This window comes from Theropithecus gelada, chromosome 19 (genome assembly GCF_003255815.1).
Source record: "Theropithecus gelada isolate Dixy chromosome 19, Tgel_1.0, whole genome shotgun sequence".
NCBI lineage: Eukaryota > Metazoa > Chordata > Mammalia > Primates > Cercopithecidae > Theropithecus > Theropithecus gelada.
This window is the reverse complement of record NC_037687.1, coordinates 32419450-32439047: the sequence shown is the minus strand read 5'-3', so window position 1 is coordinate 32439047 and position 19598 is coordinate 32419450. Positions and strand designations below refer to the sequence as shown.

At 56.5% G+C, this 19598-nt stretch overlaps 1 protein-coding gene across 1 annotated transcript; it reads right to left on the bottom strand.

Annotated features, from left to right (window-relative positions):
• Positions 1–1592: 1592 nt before the first annotated feature.
• KMT5C (lysine methyltransferase 5C) lies at positions 1593–9886 on the bottom strand. The gene is made up of 9 exons (XM_025367504.1): positions 9770–9886; positions 7651–7903; positions 7317–7482; positions 6845–6954; positions 5868–6031; positions 5715–5734; positions 3358–3494; positions 3025–3209; positions 1593–2755 (listed from the first exon to the last, which is right to left on the bottom strand). Exons 2-9 carry the CDS (start codon positions 7758–7760, stop codon positions 2262–2264), a joined length of 1386 nt encoding a protein of 461 aa, XP_025223289.1. The 5' UTR covers positions 7761–7903; positions 9770–9886; the 3' UTR covers positions 1593–2261.
• Positions 9887–19598: the final 9712 nt, after the last annotated feature.

Below are 19598 nucleotides of genomic sequence, written 5' to 3'. Positions count from 1 at the left end.
TTCCTGGAGGTTCCGACGTCCACCCATGAGTCCTCAGCTAAGACTCCCTGCTCTGCTGCCCTCTTTTTCTAAGAGCTGTTGCAACAGCACCTGAATTTCAGAAACAAAAGGCCGGGCGTGGTGGCTCACACCTGTAATCCTAGCACTTTGGGAGGCGGAGGCAGAAGGATTGCTTGAGCTCAGGAGTTTGAGACCAGCCTGAGCAACACAGTGAGACACAATCGCTACAAAAAATTTTAAAAATCAGCTTGACGGGGTGGCGTGCGCCCGTGGTCCCAGCCACTCGGGAGGCTGAGGCAGGAGAATTGCTTGAATCCAGGAGACGAAGGTTGCAGTGAGCCAAGATGGCGCCACTGCAGTCCAGCCTGGGCCACAGAGCGAGACCCTGTCTCAAAAAAAAAAAAAAAAAAAAGGAAAGAAACGAACGGCATGGCTTCAGTTCATTATTCAGAGACAAATCCCTGGGGACTGCTACTGGAGCCATCTCTCTGCCGTTTGACGACCTGGAGCTCTCTCCATCCTTATTTTTAACATGAGAAAGAAAACAAACAGGGTTTAGCAGGATTTGCACTACAAGAAAGAGGAATTTTCTCCCTGCAAAAGAAATAGAACAAGCCATATTATCCAATGTATCTAAACGAGTTTTAAAGTAAACAAGGTTTGACCCGTTCTCAACTGCCCCCTTGTCCCCACCTCCCAGGGCCACTGCAGAGGTGCTCATATGGGTCTCGCTGTGGCCTCTCCTCCCCCGTTGCTCCCTCTCCACCAGGGGCAAGGAGAGTTCCCTGATACCTGCGGCCTGGCCTCGTCCACCTCCACAGTAAACTTATTCAAGGCTGGCAGATGTGGAGGTGCACAGGGGGGTCCTGGAGCCAGCAGGTGACCTGTAGCTGCCCAAGAAAGACGGGCTCGGTGGCCCCAGTGAGAAAAGTGTCTGTGAGAAGCTGGAGGTACCTGGGATCAGGGAGTGCTCACGGTCAGCCACTGTTAGTCCTTTTGCAAAACGAGATTACAAGGAGAGTTAAGACGCCCTGGCAAAATCCAGATCCTGGATTGGACCTGAAGAAACAAGATTCATCATCCTGGTCTCAGACACCACAAAGTCCAAGATGCCACAGCTGAGGAAGGCCCCGTCAGCGCCACCTCCCCCAGGCCTGGCTCTGGTGTCCTGGGCAGCCCCCACACCCCCACTCAGCCAGCCCCCACCAGTCTCTCTCTGTTTGGACTGAGATGTGGGAGGGGCCTCTCACTGAGAAGTGCCAGAAGGGAGAAGGGCCCTCAAAAGCCCTCAAGTCCCCATGTGGCCTTGGCAAGTCACTTTGCTTGCTAAACCTTGTTGGCCTCGCCTGGAAAATGGGAGGACCCGCTCCCAGGAGAGGATGGGTCTGAAGGCATTTTTATAAGCACAGCCCGAGTGGGGATGGGGCTCCAGCCTCAGTCCCACTAGTCCGTCACCCTCCCAAATCCCTCTCCCGACAGCTCTCAGGGCCGCAGACCTGGGCTGCCTCTTCCCCTTCTCACCAGCACAGCTGACGGTCTCACCCTCCCCATATCCCTTGAAAACGTAAACCAAAACAAAACACCGCCAAGGGTGCTACTTATAACAAGGTTTTAATAAAATAAAAAGTTCAAGTGCTTCCAATCCCCCAACATACCCCTTTCTGGTGTGGGGGAGGGGAGGGAGCCCCCCACCCCGATAGCACCAGGATAGCACCATGAGAAAGATGAGGTCGCACCCGGCCTCCCTGAGACCCACAGGGGGTGGTGAGGGGAACATGCCCCCAGACACCCCCCAACCTTCCCCCCACCGTAGACAGCTGCAGAGCTGAGAGCGAACCCAGTCCCCTAGTGAGGACAGTCTCCGGGGAGTGCCACCCCCCGTCAGTTCCACCTCCTCCTGAGGCCTGTACTTTCGGGGAGATGCCGTGGGTGGCCCCTGCCCCTTATGGCTTTGCTCCCTGGGGAGGAAGGGGCTGAGGGAGGCGGACGGCTCCTGCAGTCCTGAGGCTGGGGCAGGGGTGGGAAGGGCAGCAAATGGCCAGGGCTCCCTGTGGGAGTGGGGGTGGCTCAGGGGTCAGCAGTCACAAAGGGTCAGGGGTCAGATCCCTGGGGGCATCCAAACCAACCCTGTTCCAGGGTCAGAGCTATGCTGGAGTCAAGGGTCAGCTCCCTCCCAGAGGTCCAAGGGCTCCTTCTGAAGGTCCTGGGGAGTAGCTAGGAGAGGGACCCTCTCTCCCTGCTGGGCCTCCCCATCCGGCCTGTCACAGCTCTTCGCCGTCGACATCTAGGTCGATGGAACCGTGGCTGACCACCAGCCGTAGGCGCTTGGGTGGGGAGAAGGGGGCGAAGGCGAGGGCCTGCTTCGGGATCAGGATGGGGCCTGGGGTCCCAGCAGGGGCTGGGGTGGCTGGTGGGGCTGGGGCCAGGCGACGAAGGTCCACACGCACCACGTAAGGCAGCCCATAGCGCCGGGCCCAGTGCCAGTCCTGCTGGGGAACCCAGCGGGCACGGGGGGGCTGGCCCAGGGCCACCAGGGCCTCTCCTTGCAGGCGGCAGTGGGGGCCACAGCCTCCCCATCGGTGCAGGGAGATGCGGGCGGCGCGGTGGGTGGAGAGCACTGGGGCCCTCCGGGGCCGGGGGCGTCGGCGCTTCCGGGGCCGCACTCGGGGCTGGGGCTGAGGCAGCCACTGGAGCCAGAGGGGTGAGGTGTCTGGGCGGGCGCTACAGGCTGGCAGGCGCAGGGGTTGGCAGGCGGCTGTGAAGGTCCAGGTAGCAGGGAGAGGAGGAATAAAGGAGAGGTGAAGTCAGTGCAAGCTGGGCCAGTCCTCCTCTGGACAAGGAGGCGGCTCTGCCCTGCACTCCCCAGAGGAACCATGTAGGCAGAACTGCTCAACAGCGAGGCCTGCCAGGGGCTGAGGGTGGGAGGGAGGGTGCCAGGCTAGGCAGAGAGCTCAGAAGAAAGGAGACAGATGACCAAGAGCACACAGGGTAGGGGCTGCCGGGATAGCAGGGACGGGTGCTCACCACAGAACGGGTCCCGGCGCAGTGGGGATGGGTGCAGGCAGACCCGAGAGCCCAGCAGACCCTGTCGGCCGCCGCTGTCCAGGCCTTGCAGCCGCCGCTTGGTCTCACGTAGCTGGTACTTGTCCAGGGGCCGTGGTGGCAACGCAGGCTCCCTAGGTCTCGTTCGGAAAGCTCCTTCGCCTTTCCTGGGAGATCGAGTGGAGGGGAGATGAGAGGCTGGAGTTGAACACACTCAGGGATGGGCCCCGAGGGTGCACTTCTGGGCTCAAGAAGCCCAGATGCCTGGGGCAGCCAGCCTGTCCTGAACCCACCCGCCCTTTGCCTGGTCCCCACCTCTCACAGGTGTAGCATTCACAGTGCTCATTCTTCTCGCCGAAGAAGCCATCGCCGTAGAAGCACGTCACCTCGTCCCCAGGCTCGATGTCCCGGAGCACCTTCACACAGGCGGCGTTCCCATCTGCAGGCACAAACTGAGGGCAAAGCCCACTCAGCGCCCTGGCCCAGGGCACAGGGGAGGGCTCACCCATGCCCCACGCCTGGCCAGACACCCTGGCCCTGAGCGTCCTCTTCTGGAATGGGGCAACAGCCGAGCCCCTAAAGTGGCATTCGGAGGCGGCTGCCTTGCCCAGGGCCTGTCCTTTGCCTGTAGCCCCTGGACAATCCACCCACTGGCTGGTTTCCACCCCTCCCTGCAGGACGATGATCTAACCTGACCTTCTGGCAGCATGCCGTGCCAGCAGTGCTGACCGCTCCCTCCAGCCTCTGTGGCCTTGTGCCAAGCCCCACCTCTTCTGCCACACCCAAGCCCATCCCCTCCTGAGCTGCCTGCCCCCCACCAAACTGTTCCTTGGCAGCTGAGGTCTGAGCTCTGCCTGCCATGGGCTGCCCCCACTTCTCTGAGGCCCGCCTCCACTCCACAGCCCAATCTGTGTGGGCTCTGGCCCTGCCTTTGGGATCATTCACCCAGGAGCTGCCCCACAGGCTCCTCCCGGGCCCCACACAGCTGTGCCTCCCTCCCTGTTCCCCGTCTAGAAGGGGGCATGACCACTGTCCACCCAACTGTCCATTTATCCATCCACTCAAGACTGACATTTGCCTGGGAGTAGCCCTCGCCACCTGCCTGCCTGACGGCCCCCAGACCAACCGGCCACTACCTCCTAAGTGCGTCACCTCCCACATCCTCATCCTCCTTGCCTCCCTGAAACCCCTACTGGAGTCAGCCCCTCATCACCTCTCTGTGGCCACCCTGCCTCCAGCCTCTCCCCTTTCTGCCAAGCCTCTTGCACATGGGCCTCCAGGGTGACCTAAAACCCAAGCTTCCCATTAAACACCCTGGGGGGAGCTTCCGTGGTTCCCTGGCCTGGGCCACAAGGCCTTGCTGCCCGACCAAAGCCGTCATTGGGCACCCCCAGCCCTCTGGTGTGCCGTGTCCTGCTAGACGCCCTCCTTTGCCCCTGATTTCCTTTAACACCTAGGGAAATTCTGCCTCTCTGTCGATGCCCAGCATGGCGTCGCTTCTGTGAAGCCAGATGGTTCTAGATCGCTGGCGAGCTGGCCGCCCTCTCCTGTGCTCAAGGTGGCTAGCGCACACTCGCCCTGCAGAGCCTCTCCAGGTACCGCCTTTTGTTTCCATCCCACCCAGCGTCTGTGTGTGGTGCCAGATCAGGGCCGCGCATTCACTGTCCAAAACCCTCTGGCACACCTGACCAGCCTGCAGTGTTCCTGGGCAACCAACCCCAACCGAGATGAAAAACCAAAGGCCAGGGGTAGCATAGCCAGGACCCCAACTCAGTTCTGACTCTGGAGCTGAAGATCTGGACCCCTTTGTCATGCCTCCCGGGGCGCCCCCCTGAGGTCTGCGCTCCAGAGGGTGCGCCCTCAATGCCTTCCTGGAGCCGACCCTCCTCATTCCTTCCGCTTCCCGGCTATAGGACAACCAGCGGCCTCTCCTCAGTATGTCTGGACAGCATCCTGAGTCGTGACTCCTGACCCCTGGGGCGCTCTGTTTTGCTCCTGACACCACAGCTGCCTGTGTTGCTCCCTGCAAGGCTGGGAGCTCCCACCACAGGGCCCTGCCTCACTGCCACACTCCCTGCCCAAATTGGCACAGCTCCCAGCTCAGTTTTCAGAGAAGAAAGACGGCCAGCAGCTGGCAACCAGGGTTCCAGCGCAACTGCACAAACAGCCAGGCAACACTGGCCAAGCTGGAGCCCCTTTCTCCTTTTTGGTAGCCTTGTGACCAGATACCCACTCTGCTCCTTCCAGGACCCGTGGGAAGCCGTGGAGACAGGGGGCAGCATTTGGCTCTTTTTTTATTTTCATTTTTGAGACAGAGTCTCACTCTGTGGCCCAGGCTGGAGTGCAGTGGCGCGATCTCGGCTCACTGCAAGCTCCGCCTCCCGGGTTCACGCCATTCTCCTGCCTCAGCCTCCTGAGTAGCTGGGACTATAGGCACCTGCCACCACGCCTGGCTAATTTTTTGTATTTTTAGTAGAGATGGGGTTTCATCATGGTCTCGATTTCCTGACCTCATGATCTGCCTGCCTCGGCCTCCCAAAGTGCTGGGATTACAGGCGTGAGCCACCACGCCTGGCGAGCATTTGGCTCTTTACTGACCAAAAACCCTTTCCCCAGGCCACAGGCACCCTTTCTTCCCACGTGGCCACTCCTCCCGAGTCCCAGGGCCTTACCTTGCAGTTGGGTTTGCAGTCTGGAGCCAGTCGGGGCAGGAGAGAGAAGAGAGGTGGGTGAGCTCAGAGCTCAGTCGCCAAACCCTCCCACTACATCCCTCCAGCTCCGCTTGGCCCCATCCCATCCCGCCCACCCACCTGCCTGACCCTCACCATGGTTGATGAAGGCGGCTGGGCCCAGCCACAGCTGAGCACTTCGCTTGCGGGTTGAGTACATGATGCTGAAGTCATTCTCACCAGCCCTCAGCAGCCCCTCATCCGCCTCCCGCAGCTCTGCGATGCAGCCCACCAGCAGCTCCAGCTTCTCATTCTTTTTCCTGCCAAGAGGCCAGGGGGCGGGGTTGTGGGCAATGCCTGGCCTCCTGCAGGTGCTCAGGGGACTTGGGCCTCCGGCACAGAGGCACCCAGGGAGCAGGGACTCCTGTGCACTGGTGCTGGCTACTGGCGATCCGTCTTCCAGATCTTCCTCTTCCCCTCCCGCCTGGGTGGGCTTCCCTGCTCCAACCTCACAGGACCCTTCTGCTGAAAGCCTTCAGGACAGCACACACACAGCAGATACAGCCCCCATTCTCTCCCCTCACTCTCATAGCACCTCCTGCTCCCAATTCCCTCCTGTCTGGACTCCCCGCTACTCGCCCCACCAGACCCTCAGGCTGGTGCTTCCCCTCTCAGTGTGAGCCTCGCCCTGGGAGCACTTGCTCATTCCTCGCAGCTCCCCTGCAGCGTGTACCAGCTGGGACCAGCGACTGCATGTTGACTTGTCTGCCACCCGCCTCCTCACCAGACTGTGAACCCCGCAGGGGCAGGGTCTCCTCACTGCACTCAGGGGTGTTTAACATGTGGTGGGGGCTCAGGTCACGATGAGGTAAGGACAACGCACCCCTAAGCAGAAGCCTAGTTCTTTCCTGGAAGCCCCAGGAACCCTGGGGTCACATCTGGGGTCTCCCGCTCCAGCAGCACCCTGGTAGCCACAGAGGGGTTCCAGGATTAGCCCCACTACCTTCCTAGGATGCCTGGAGGACCAGGCACCTCTCTTTTCCCCGGTTGGCCAGTCCATGAACAGAGGGTCTCTCATCCCCTCTGAGCCCTGTCTCTTCCAAGGAGGCCCAGAGGGAGTCCTGCCCTCTTACCAAGCACGAGTGGACACGATCTTGGCCCCGTTGGTCTCCATGGAGTAGCGCGTGCAGGGCAGGATGGTAAAGCCACTTTCCGGCAGGAAGGCACGGAGGTAGCGATAGACCTGGTGAGGGTGAGGGTGGGGGTGAGGAGGTGGGGCAGGGGCATCTTTGGCCCTCTCTCTCCAGGAATCTAGGCCTGCTCTGCCACTGACTCACTGTGTGGTCTCGGGGGCCTCGTGTTCCCTCTCGGGGCCTCAGTTTCCTCATCCGTCAAATGAAGAGGTTGGAGTACATCTCAGAGGGCCCCCCCCAACTCTCCTCTCCTAGGATTCTCTGAGCCTTGCCTCAGATGGTCCCAAGGGCTAGGAAGTCAGGGGGCCCCAGGGGCTGCGCTGAGGGACTCTAGAGCGTCTGCCAGGCAGGACCAAGCCCGGTGAGCAGGGAGGACACGCGGTGAGGACGGGGGAGGGGAGGGCGCCCTCACGTGGGTCTTGAGGGCAGCCTCCTGCCGCGGGCCCCGGCTCTGGAAGTAGTGGGCCGTCCAGCCTCCCAGCGTCAGGGCCCGGTACGCAGCCTCCAGGTCCCGCTGCCTCAGGAAAGTTTCCAGCGCTGAGCGCAGGTGCTGCTGTCGCCGCAGTGGGGGCACAGGGCTGGGGGAGAGGGCATGCCTGGGTCCCAGCGCCTTCCCGGGCCCCGGCCCCAACCCCCACTTGGAGCTGAGGGGAGGACCAGGCTGAGGAGAGGGCTGAGGGGCGGCAGTGGTGCAAGGGGAGGGGTCCTGACCCCTCGGGCCCGCCCTCGCCCCCAGGCCGCCTCACCTGACGTTCATCTTATGGGTGCGGAAACCGAGGTAGGGGTCCAGGACGAGGCTGGTGGCCAGGTCGTCGTTCTCGCACAGTTCTCGTGCTGTCACTCTGTCCGGCCCCATGGTGCCCTGCGGACCATGCTGCCTCTGGCAGAGAGCAGGAACAGGTGAGGGCAAGGCAGGCGCGGGGAGCCTGGCGTGGTGCTGACTCCACTCCTGAGCTACTCAGAAGCCGTGGGGGACGCTGGCGAGCCCCACAATCTCATCTGCAAAATGGGGAGAAAAGCAGTGCAGACTTCACCAGGCTGCTGGCGAAGATGGAACGCAACAAGTACTTCTGAGAGTAGGGAAACCCCAGAGCCATGTCAGCCATCACCTTAGCATCTGTATCCCCTCTTGCTCTGCAGGGCAGACACAGGCCCCCGTAAACACACAACCCCACGTGCACACGCACACGGGCACCAGGCACACCCATGCACATGCAGACTGACACACGCAGATGCCCCTGCCCATGTGCACAGAGACCCCCCCACACACCCATCTCTGTGGGCCCAGGGAAGGCTGACTGACTGGCAGCCGGGATCACCCTAAAGGCTTAGCAAGTGGGGAGCTGCTTCACCTCTAGCCCTCAAGGAGGAAAAGTCAAAGCTTCCCGCCAGCCCGAGGTCCCGCCCTCCACCCCCACCACGACCCAGCCTCGGTCTCCGCCCCCTGCCTCCCCGGCAGCCTTCGGGAGTGGTCAGGAGGCTCCGGGTGAAGCCCCAGGCAGCCTGGAGGCGGGTGAGGGGAGGGAGGGCAGGGGAGGGATCCCAGCACCTGCTCCCTCTCCAAGGATTCCAGGGGAGGGGGGCTCAGAGGACAAAAGCAGGGGTGGGGTGGGGAGCAAAGGAAGACTATGGGGAGGCAGCACAGGTCAACATTTACAAAAACATGCTTTTAAAGCGGAGCCAGGAGAGAATGGAGAGATGAAGGAAACCACCCAAACCCCTAACCCGGACGGAGGCCAGCCTCGTCCCCGCACCAGGGCACCCCAGGCTCATCTGCGCCAGGGAGGGGAGGAGAAGGAGCGGGAGCTGCAGAGACGGCTGTAGAGGGGTCGGGGACAGACTGGGAGGCTGCAGAAGAGAAAGAGGGGGCGCTGCGGGAGGGCGCCAGGGACGGCGGGGAAGCTGGAGAGGGGACTGGGGGCAAGGACAGAAACGCACATCGGTGGGCACGGCAGAAGGCCATGCGGGGCAGAAGGCTGCAGCCAGGCCTGGGGGCGCTCAGAGGGGTGTGAGGAAGGGAAGGGGGTGCCAGGGAGGGCAGAGTGCGGGGAAAGGCCTAGGGACCTAGGGAGGAGCCAGACGGGAGACCTGGGTGGGGGGGCGACCCAGGGACGGTGGAACAGATCCTGGGTGTCCAGTGAGTGAGGGGCCTGAGAGGGCCGACAGGGGCCTAGGGATCCAGACGGGGCTTGGTGGGGTCCTGGGGAATCCAGGAAAGGGAGACCCTAGGGAAGGGCCTGGGGGCCCAGGGAGGGGCCTGGGTAGGCGGTGAGAGCCCAGGGCAAGGGACCTGGAGGGTCAGAGGCCAACCTCAGGGTCCAGGGAGAGCCAGGAGAGGGGGAGAGGGGTTAGAGAGAGGTTCTAGGGCACAGAGAGACCTAGAGGGTCCAGGAGGAAGCCTGGAGGGTGAGAGGAGGTCAGGGATTGGCCCTGGGGGTGCAGGGAGGGCCCAGGGGTGACAGAGGGGTCAGGGAGAGGCCCTGAGGGTGCAGGACGAGGCCTAGGGGTGCAGGGAGAAGCCTGGAGGGTGAGGTCAGGGAAAGGCCCTGGGGGGTGCAGGAGGAGGCCTGGGGGTGCAGGGAGAGGCCTGGAGAGTGACAGGAGGTCAGGGAGAGGCCCTGAGGATGCAGGGAGGGCTGTGGACGTAAGAAGGGGGTCAGGGCCCGGGTGAGGAAGCACAGGAAGGAGGCTGCGGTGCCGCGAAGCCCGAGGCCCGGCGAGGGGCCGGGAGACGTGAGTGCCTGGACACGAGGAGGGGCCGGGCGGGGTGGGGGGCAGTCGGGGCAGGGGGCGACTGGGAGCCAAGGCGGCGCGGGGCTGGGGCCATGAAGGGGCTCAGAGATCGGGCCCCGCGCCGCCCCTCACCCGCTTCTCCTCCTCCTCCTCCTCCTCCTCCTCAGGCGCCCGCGCCGCCGCCGCCAACACCTCCCACTGCCTCCTTCAGCTCTCGTCAAACACTGTCGCCGCACCTCCCATCTGCTCGCCGGGCCCGCCCCGCCAAGGCCACTGAAGTTTCTATTGGTCACGGCTACCGCCACTCCTCCGTTGCTACGAAGCTCCGGCGCTCCCATTGGTCAAGCCCCACTCTTTCCCCGCCCGGTCCTCCTCAGTACCCAGATAAAATCCCGCCACGCCCCCGCCGCCGTCAAACGCCGCGAACTGTTGTCAGTGGTTGACATCGCTGTCCCTCAGTCTCTCTCACAGCGACGTGTCCCGCCTCCTTTCCCACTGCGGCCTGAAATCGACGCACTCATTGGCCGAAAGCGCAGTCGCTCCGGGCGAAACTCGGGTTGGGTCGGGTTATTCAGGTCCAAGTGGAAAGAGGGCGGGCTCTGCCAGCACCAGCAGTCGTATATGACTGGCTGGCCTTGGGACAGCTCCTCTTTCCATTGGGTAAGGCATCCGTCCATCACCATAGAGTTGCGGCCTCCCTATTCTCTTTCTCCGAAGAGAGCTTCAGCCGCAGGAGGGAGAAAGCCGGAGCGGGCGGGAGGAAGGCGGTGACTGTGCGCGCACCGCCATCCCTCTCCCCTCCCGCGCCGCGAAGCCTGCGGTTACTAAGGCGACGAAACTTTATTGACAGCTCTGCCTGGCTACAAAGGGCTCTTCAGTCTCCCTCCCAGACCACTGTCTCTCTCCCTCCCTCCCCGTTTACACCGCTGCGTTTCGGGAGTATCCACAGCCACTCTGTGGGACCTTCCCGCGATATGAACGGGGTCGGATGGAGCGGAGGCTGAGGGAGGAGCGGGGGCTTTTGAGACAAGCCCTGACTCCTGGGGCGCTCCCCTGGGGCACCCCCTAATTGGGATCACCCCCTACCTCAATCCTGCAGGCAAACGTAACTAACAATTCATCATAATTACGCCCAGAATAATAAGCTCCGCACTCAGAACAGGCGGTCTTTGTTTGCTTGTTTGTTTGTTTCGCCACAGCCATCCTTCGCTTAACGACACTGATACCATCTGGGCAGTGTGTGTTCAGGCGATGTCGTCATCCTGCCAACATCCTAGAGCAACATCACTCACACCTACGTGGCAGGGCTGCGGGCACCTGGGCTGTAAGGTGGCCGGCGGCTCCTGGGCCACACAGCTGTGCGGCAGGTTACTGTCCGGTAACACAATGTAGGCGCTTGTGTGTCTACTCATAGAAAAGGTACCGTAAAAATTCGGTATTACAATTTTATAGGATCACTGTCAGACATGTGGTTCACCTGTATAGCTATAAATAGTGGGCCCTTAAAACAATGCATGGCACAGAGTAGGTGCTGTTTTTGGGGGGTGTGTGTGTGTTTGAGACAGAGTATTGCTCTCTTGCCCAGGCTGGAGTGCAGTGGAGTGATCTCGGCTCACTGCAGCCTCCGCTTCCCAGGTTCAAGCGATTCTTCTGCCTCAGCCTCCCAAGAAGCTGGGATTACAGGCATGCGCTACCACACCCGGCTAATTTTGTTTTAGACGGAGTTCCCGCTTGTTGCCCAGACTGGAGTGGAATGGTGCGATCTCGGCTTACTGCAACCTCCACCACCCAGGTTCAAGCGATTTTCCTGCCTCAGCCTCCCAAGTAGCTGAGATTACAGGCATGCACTACCACACTCGGCTTTTTTTTTTTTTTTTTTTTTTTTGGAGACGGGGTTTCACCATGTTGGTCAGGCTGCTCTCGAACTCCTGACCTCAGGTGATCCACCTGGCCTCAGCCTCCCAAAGTGCTGGGATTACAGGCGTGAGCCACCGTGCCTGGCATGTATTGTGTTTTGAGACAGGGTCATCCTCTGTCGCCCAGGTTGGAGTGCAGTGGTGGAATGATGGCTCACTGCAGCCTCAACCTCCTGGGTTCAAGCAATCCTCTGCCTCAGCCTCCTGAGTAGCTGGGACCACAGATGCATGCCACCATGCCCAGTTAATTCTTTAATTTTTTGTAGAGACAGGGTCTCTCCGTGGGCTTATTCAAGTGATGCTCCCTTCCCTCTCTCTCTCTCTCTCTCTCTTTTTTTTTTGAGACAGGGTCTTGCTCTGTCATCCAGGCTGGAGTGCAGTGGTGTAATCTTGGCTCTCTGCCTCCCAGCTGCAAGTGATTCTCCTGCCTCAGCCTCCTGAGTAGCTGGGATTACAGGTGCCCACCACGATGCCCGGCTAATTTTTGTATTTTTAGTATAGGTGTGGTTTCACCATGTTGACTAGGCTGGTCTTGAACTCCTGACCTCAGGTGATCCATCTGCCTCAGCCTCCCAAAGTGCTGGGATTACAGGTGTGAGCCACTGCGCCTGGCCTAGGCACTTTGTTAATATGTACCAAATGAATGTATGAATGACCAACCAATAAGGATGAAGCTGATAGTCTCTGCGTTGCTCTGTGACTTTGAGGAAGTGACTTGCCATCTCTGGGCTTCAGGTTCCCATCTATAAAACAGAGACCATACACTTGTTTGGCTTCCAGCTTCCCACCCTTTGTTCATGCTATTTCTTCTCCAACAAGGACTATCCCTTAGCCCCATGCTTTACCTCCCTAATCTCTCGTGAGCTCTGAAATACTCCCTAACTCAGGCAGGCACCACTACAGCTAAAGTCGACCACACTTTTCTCGGGACCATCACTTTGGCCAGGACCATGCTGGCAGAAGGGAACTGGGGCTGGGGACTTGCCATGGAGCAGCCAGAGTAGACAGAGGTGGACAGAGGTGGCCGTACAAGGGAAAGGTGATGCCTGCTGTAACTCTCTGTTCATCAGTGGGGAGAGACAGGTGACCAGCTCCAGAAGAGAAAAGCAGCCTTACCCAGAGAGGGGGAAATGGCAAGCATAAAGGACTCCATAAAAACCTCAGCTAACTGGAAAAGTCGTATCAGTGTGTATGAAGTGCAGTCCTTCTACTAGTGGGTGGGCGTACACTCTAGAGAAACTCTCCGATTTGGAATAAAGAGATAAACGCAAGAATGCTCGCTCTCCTGTTTGTAACAGTGAGGAACTGGAAATGGTCTCCGTGTCCATCTCCTGAACAATGGATACATGGGTCCTGGTGTATTGATACAGGGGAACACCATAGGTCAGTGAAAGTAGATGCACCAGCATCCCATATATTACCAGAAGTCTACAATGGCATTGCAGAAGTATACAATTGCATTGACACGAAGTTTTAAAACACATAAAATGGTCAGGCACAGCTGCTCATGCCTGTAATCCCAGCACTTTGGGAGGCCAAGGCAGGTAGATCACCTGAGGTCGGAAGTTCGACACCAGCCTGGCCAACATGGTGAAACCCTGTCTCTACTAAAAATACAAAACTTACCCAGGCATGGTGGTGGGCGCCTGTAATCCCAGCTACTTAGGAGGCTGAAGCAGGAGAATTGCTTGAACCTGGGAGGCAGAGGTTGAGGTGAGCTGGAGGTTGCAGTGAGCCAAGACTGCGCCACTATACTCCAGCCTGGACAACAAGAGCGAAATTCCATCTCAAAAAACAAAACAAAGCAAAACAAAACAATGGTTGCATGTGGATACATGTTGCAAAAGGATACACACATGAAGGGCGTGACTAACACAGGATGGGAGAGGGAAGCGGCGGCCCTTGAGGTGGAGAGGAAAGAATGCAGTTGGGAAAGCTACACAGGACATTGGAATTTGTAAATTTTGTTTAAGCCCTGCGGTGGAATCCATGCGTTCATTATATTTTTCTTTTTTCTCTATTTTTTTAACCACACCTATAACAAAACTGCATTTCTTTCTTTTTCCCTTTCTTTCTTTCTTTCTTTTTTTTTTTTTTAAGGAGTCTTGCTCTGTCGCCCAGGCTGGAGTGCAGTGGCACAATCTGGGCCCACTGCAAGCTCCGCCTCCCGGGTTCACGCCATTCTCCTGCCTCAGCCTCCCGAGTAGCTGGGACTGCAGGCGCCCACCACCAGGCCCAGCTAATTTTCGTATTTTTAGTAGAGATGGGGTTTCACCATGTTGGCCAGATTGGTCTCGAACTCCTGACCTCAGGCGATCTACCTGCCTCGGCCTCCCAAAGTGCTGGGATTACAGGTGTGAGCCACCGCGCTTGGCCTACTATCTGTTCTTTTCTGTTTTTGTTTGTTTGTTTTTGTTTTTTTAAGAGATGGAGTCTCACTCTGTCACCCAGGCTAGAGTGCAGTGGCATGATCTCAGCTCACTGCAACCTCTGCCTCCCGGGTTCAAGCAATTCTCTGCCTCAGCCTCCCAAGTAGCTGGGATTATAGTTGCCCACCACCACGCCTGGCTCATTTTTTTTTGTATTTTTAATAGAGGTGGGGTTTCACCATCTTGGCCAGGCTGGTCTTGAACTCCTGACCTCATGATCCACCTGCCTTGGCTTCCCAAAGTGCTGGGATTACAGGCATGAGCCACTGCGCCTGGCTACTGTCTGTTCTTTTCTACAAGTCAGAAATATTTCATAATACAAATAAAATTTGACACATCAATTCCACCTCCAGGGTTTTATTCTTTTTTGTTTTATTGACACGAAGTCTCATTCTGTTGTCCCGGTGAGCCAAGATGGTGCCATTGCATTCCAGCCTGGGTGACGACAAGAGCAAGACTCTGTCTCAAAATAAATGAAGAAATAAATAAAATAAAATAAAATAAAATAAAACCTTCAGACCTCCTGAGAACTCACTCATTATGATGAGAACAGCATGGGGGTTCACCATGATTCAATTTCCTCCACCTGGTCCTGCCCTTGACATGTGGGGGTTATGGGGTTTCAAATTCAAGGTGAGATTTGGGTAGGGACACAGAGCCAAATAATCTCACTCAGCATTGTTTAAAAAACAGAAAAGTAGGTCGGGTGCGGTGGCTTATGCCTATAATCCCAACACTTCGAGAGGCCGAGGTGGGCGGATCACCTGAGGTCAGGAGTTTGAGACCAGCCTGGCCAACGTGGCGAAATGCTGTCGCTACTAAAAATACAAAAATTAGCCAGGCGTGGTGGCGGGTGCCTGTAACCCATCTACTCAGGAGGCTGAGGCAGGAGAATCATCTGAACCCGGGAGGCGGAGGTTGCAGTGAGGCGAGATCACGCCATTGCACTCCAGCCTGGGCAACAGAGCAAAATGTCTAAAAAACAACAACAACAACAAAAAACCCAGAAAAGAATGTCCAACAATAGGAGATGGTTGAACCAATTCTAGCATATCTCACAACATGGAATAATATGAAAGCTATTACTGAACACTCTTTTTTTTTTTTGAGACGGAGTCTCGCTCTGTTCCCCAGGCTCTGGGGTACAGTGGCGCGATCTCGGCTCACTGCAAGCTCCGCCTCCCGGGATCATGCCATTCTCCTGCCTCAGCCTCCTGAGTAGCTGGGACTACAGGTGCCCGCCACCGCGCCCGGCTAATTTTTTTTGTATTTTTAGTAGAGACGAGGTTTCACCGTGGTCTCGATCTCCTGACCTTGTGATCTGCCCGCCTCGGCCTCCCAAAGTGCTGGGATTACAGGCATGAGCCACCGCGCCTGGCCAGTTTTTACTGAACTCTTACCACACAGCAGCCGCTTTGCAAATAGCCCTGTGAGGGAGGGGCTGTTGAATGCTCATTTTACGGATAAGCAAAGTAAGGCTTACAGAGATGATGTAAGTGGCCCAGAGTTAACATCCAAGTCACAGGACTCCAGAGTCTGGTGCACTTTGCACTCCCGATCTCCGGGCCGCACTGCCCAGAAAGAAACCAGCTGCTGATAGCTGGCGGGGTGGGTCTCAGACTTCAGGTGGCATAATAAAATAAGAAGGAATGACTCATGCTGGGACACGGAGGGCCCCTGAGAACATCACGCTAGGCGAAGGGGGCCAGAGACGAAAGGCCACATTCGGTACGACGCCATTTCTGTGAAATGTCCAGGATAGATAAATCCATAGAGACACAAAGCAAATTCATGGTTGCAGAGGCTGGGGCAAGTGACTGCTAACAGGTACGGGCTTTCCTTTTGGGATGATGAAGAAGTTCTGCAACTAGACAGTGGTGATGGTTGTACCTAATACCACTGAATTGTACACTTTAAAATAGTTAAAATGGGGCCGGGTGTGGTGGCTCATGCCTGTAATGCCAGCACTTTGGGAGGCTGAGGTGGTTGGATCACCTGGGATCAGGAGTTTGAGACCAGCCTGACCAACATGGCAAAAACCCGGCTCTACTAAAAATACAAAAAATTAGCCGGGCACGGTGGCAGGCACCTGTAATCTCAGCTACTCGGGAGGCTGAGGGAGGAGAATCACTTGAACCCAGGAGGCGGAGGTTACAGTGAGCCGAGATCACACCATTGCACTCCAGCCTGGGCAACAGAGAGAGACTCTGCCTCAAAAAAATAATAAAATAATAAGTAAAATAAAATAGTTAAAATGCCGGGCGCGGTGGCTCAAGCCTGTAATCCCAGCACTTCGGGAGGCTGAGACGGGTGGATCACGAGGTCAGGAGATCGAGACCATCCTGGCTAACACGGTGAAACCCCGTCTCTACTAAAAAATACAAAAAATTAGCTGGGCGAGGTGGCGGGCGCCTGTTGTCCCAGCTACCTGGGAGGCTGAGGCAGGAGAATGGCGTGAACCCAGGAGGCGGAGCTTGCAGTGAGCTGAGATCCAGCCACTGCACTCCAGCCTGGGCGACAGAGCGAGACTCCGTCTCAATTAAAAAAAAAAAAAAAAAAGTTAAAATGGTGTGTGTGTGTGTGTGTGTGTGTGTGTGTGTGTGTATATATTTAGAGACATATATAAGTGTTTCTCTGTTACCCAGGTGGAAGTGCAGTGGTGTGATCATAACTCACGGCATGGCCTCACGACATTGCTCATGTACCTACCACTGAATTGTACAGTTTAAAATAATTAAAATGAACATTTTAATCCATTAATTAATTTTTGAGACAGGGTTTCACTGTGGAGTGACACAGTCATGGCTCACTGCAGCCTTGCTCTCCTGGGCTCAAGCAATTCTCCCACCTCAGCCTCCCAAGTAGCTGGGATTACCAGCACATGCCACCACACCCAGCTTATTTTTAAATTTTTTGTAGAGATGGGATTTCCCTATTCTGCCCAGGCCGGTCCGGAACTCCTGGCTTCAAGCAATCCTCCAGCTTCAGCCTCCCACACACTGGGATTATAGGTGTGAGCCACAGTGTCTGGCTGTAAAACAGTGAATTTGATGTTTTTTGTGTTGTACCACACACGCAAAAAGAAAAAAAGGTAGGGTGTGGGGAGTCAAAGTCACCTTGAGAATGTGATTAAAATAGAGATTCCAAGGCTCAGCCTCAGGGGAGACCTGGTCAAATATTCAGTCATTTTTTTTTTTTTTTTAAAACAGGATCTCACTCTGTTGCCCAGGCTAGAGTGCAGTGGTGTGATCCTAGCTCACTGCAGCCTTGACCTCCTGAGCTCAAGCCATCCTCCTGCCTCAGCCTTCTGAGTAGCTGGGACCACAGACATGCACCACCACATCTGGCTAACTTTCTTATTTTTTGTACAGATTAGGTCTTTCCATGTTGCCCAGGCTGGTCTTGAACTCCTGGGCTCAAGCAATCCTACTGCCTCAGCCTCCCAAAGTGCTGGGATTACAGGCATGAGCTACTGTATCTGGCCCTATAAGTATACTTATTGTATACTATATAGTAATTTATATACACACAAGGACCTATATAGCTATATCTATATACATATATGATTGCACAAACACACACACACACCCCTCATCGTTCTCCTGCTCAGATTTTGCAATGAATTGATATTTTGTGGTAGCCAGCTCCCAAAATTGTCCTCAATGACCACCTAATCTCCACTTCTTCTTTTTTTTATTGAGACAGCGTCTCGCTCTGTTGCCCAGGCTGGAGTGCAATGGTGCGATCTCTGCTCACTGCAACCTTTGCCTCCTGGGTTGAAGGGATTCTCCTCTCTCAGCCTCCTGAGTAGCTGGGATTACAGGCATGCGCCACCAAGCCTGGCTAATTCTAGAATTTTTAGTAGAGATGGGGTTTCACCATTTTGGTCAGGCTGGTCTCAAACTCTTGGCCTTGTGATCCACCCACCTCAGCCTCCTGAAGTGCTAGGATTACAGGCATGAGCCACCACGCCCAGTCCCCCATCCTCCACTTGTGGGATTCATATCCTTGTGTAGCTCTTTCCACCTCGAATAGTGCTGAGCTGTGTAACCAACAGGATATTGCAAAAATGATGGCGTGTCAAAAGTTAGATCCTAAAAAAAGGTCTGTGACTTTCACTTTGCTCTCTCTGGGATGTCCACATCAAGAGGACGTTGCAGGACTGGCACGGTGGCTCACACCTGTAATCTTAACACTTTGGGAGGCTGAGGTGGGTGGATCACCTGAGGTCAGGAGTTCGAGACCAGCCTGGCCGACATGGCGAAACTCTGTCTCTACTAAAAAATACAAAAAATAAAATAGCTGGGCATGGTGGCGGGTGCCAGTAATCCCAGCTACTTGGGAGGCTGAGGCAGGAGAATCATTGAACCCGGGGGGTGGAGGTTGCAGTGAGCCAAGATTGCACCACTGCACTCCAGCCTGGTACGAAGAGCGAAACCACATCTCAAAAAAAATATATATTAAAAAAGAGGACATTGGAGCTGCCCTGCAGAGAGGTCCATGTTTCGAGGAACTGAAGCCTCAAGCCAGCAGCCAGAGAGGAGCCGAGGCCTCCCACTAGCTCGTCAGCCATGTGCTCGGGCCACAACGGCAATAATCCCCCGGCGTCCATCAAGTCTTCAGGTGGCTGTGCAGCCCTGGCCCATGTCTTGACTGCAACCTTCGAAGCACCCCAAAGCCAGAATCGCTCAGCTAAGCCGTTCCGAAATTTGTGACCCATAAAAACCAGGTGAAGTAAGTGTTTATTGTTTTCTGGAGTTGCTGTGGTTAATTAGTACACACCTAGATTAAAATCTAACTTTCTAGGCTGGGCGCAGTGGCTCACGCCTGTAATCCCCAGCACTTTGGGGGGCCAAGGCGGGCAAATCACAAGGTCAGGAGTTTGAAACCAGCGTGGCCAACATGGTGAAACCCCGTCTCTACCAAAAATACAAAAATTAGCCGAGTGTGGTGGTGGGCGCCTGTAATCCCAGCTAGGTGGGAGGCTGAGGCAGGAAAATCGCTTGAACCCAGGAGGCGGAGGTTGCAGTGAGCCGAATGTACCACTGTACTCCAGCCTGGGCGACAGAGCGAGACTCTGTCTCAAAAAAAAAAAAAATCTAACTTTCTTACAATGGCCCCCTGGCCCCACCCAGTTTCCCCCCTCATTACCTCTCTCACCTTATTGGAACTCTTCTTCCCACCACTCACCCTGGTAAGGTCCCATCCACCTCCTCGCTGAAAGCTGCACTTTCCACATTTCAAGGCCTCCCCCGTTCTCTCTGCATAGAAAGTGCTGCCCAAAGATATCTGCAGGGCTCACTCTCTCACCTCCCTTAGGTCTCTGCTGAAATGTCACCTCACCTGGGAGGTCTCACCTGACTGCTCTGACTAGAAGAGTCCACCCACTGCCAGCCAATGCAGAGCCCCTTGTTCAACAATTATTAAGGGCCGGGCATGGTAGCTCACGCCTCTAATCCCAGCACTTTGGGAGGTCGAGGCAGGTAAATCACCTGAGGTCAGGAGTTCGAGACCAGACTGACCAACATAGTGAAACCCCGTGTCCACTAAAAATACGAAATTAGCCACGCATAGTGGCGCACGCCTGTAATCCCAGCTACTTGGGAGGCTGAGGCA

Excerpts from the sequence above, each read along its gene's own strand:
- KMT5C (XM_025367504.1), bottom strand. The coding sequence starts at position 7,760 with ATGGGGCCGGACAGAGTGACAGCACGAGAACTGTGCGAGAACGACGAC. Across the intron at positions 6,955-7,316 it reads AGGCTGCCCTCAAGACCCAC|GTCTATCGCTACCTCCGTGC; the intron begins GTGAGGGCGCCC and ends CACCCTCACCAG. Across the intron at positions 3,495-5,714 it reads ACTGCAAACCCAACTGCAAG|TTTGTGCCTGCAGATGGGAA; the intron begins GTAAGGCCCTGG and ends CTTTGCCCTCAG.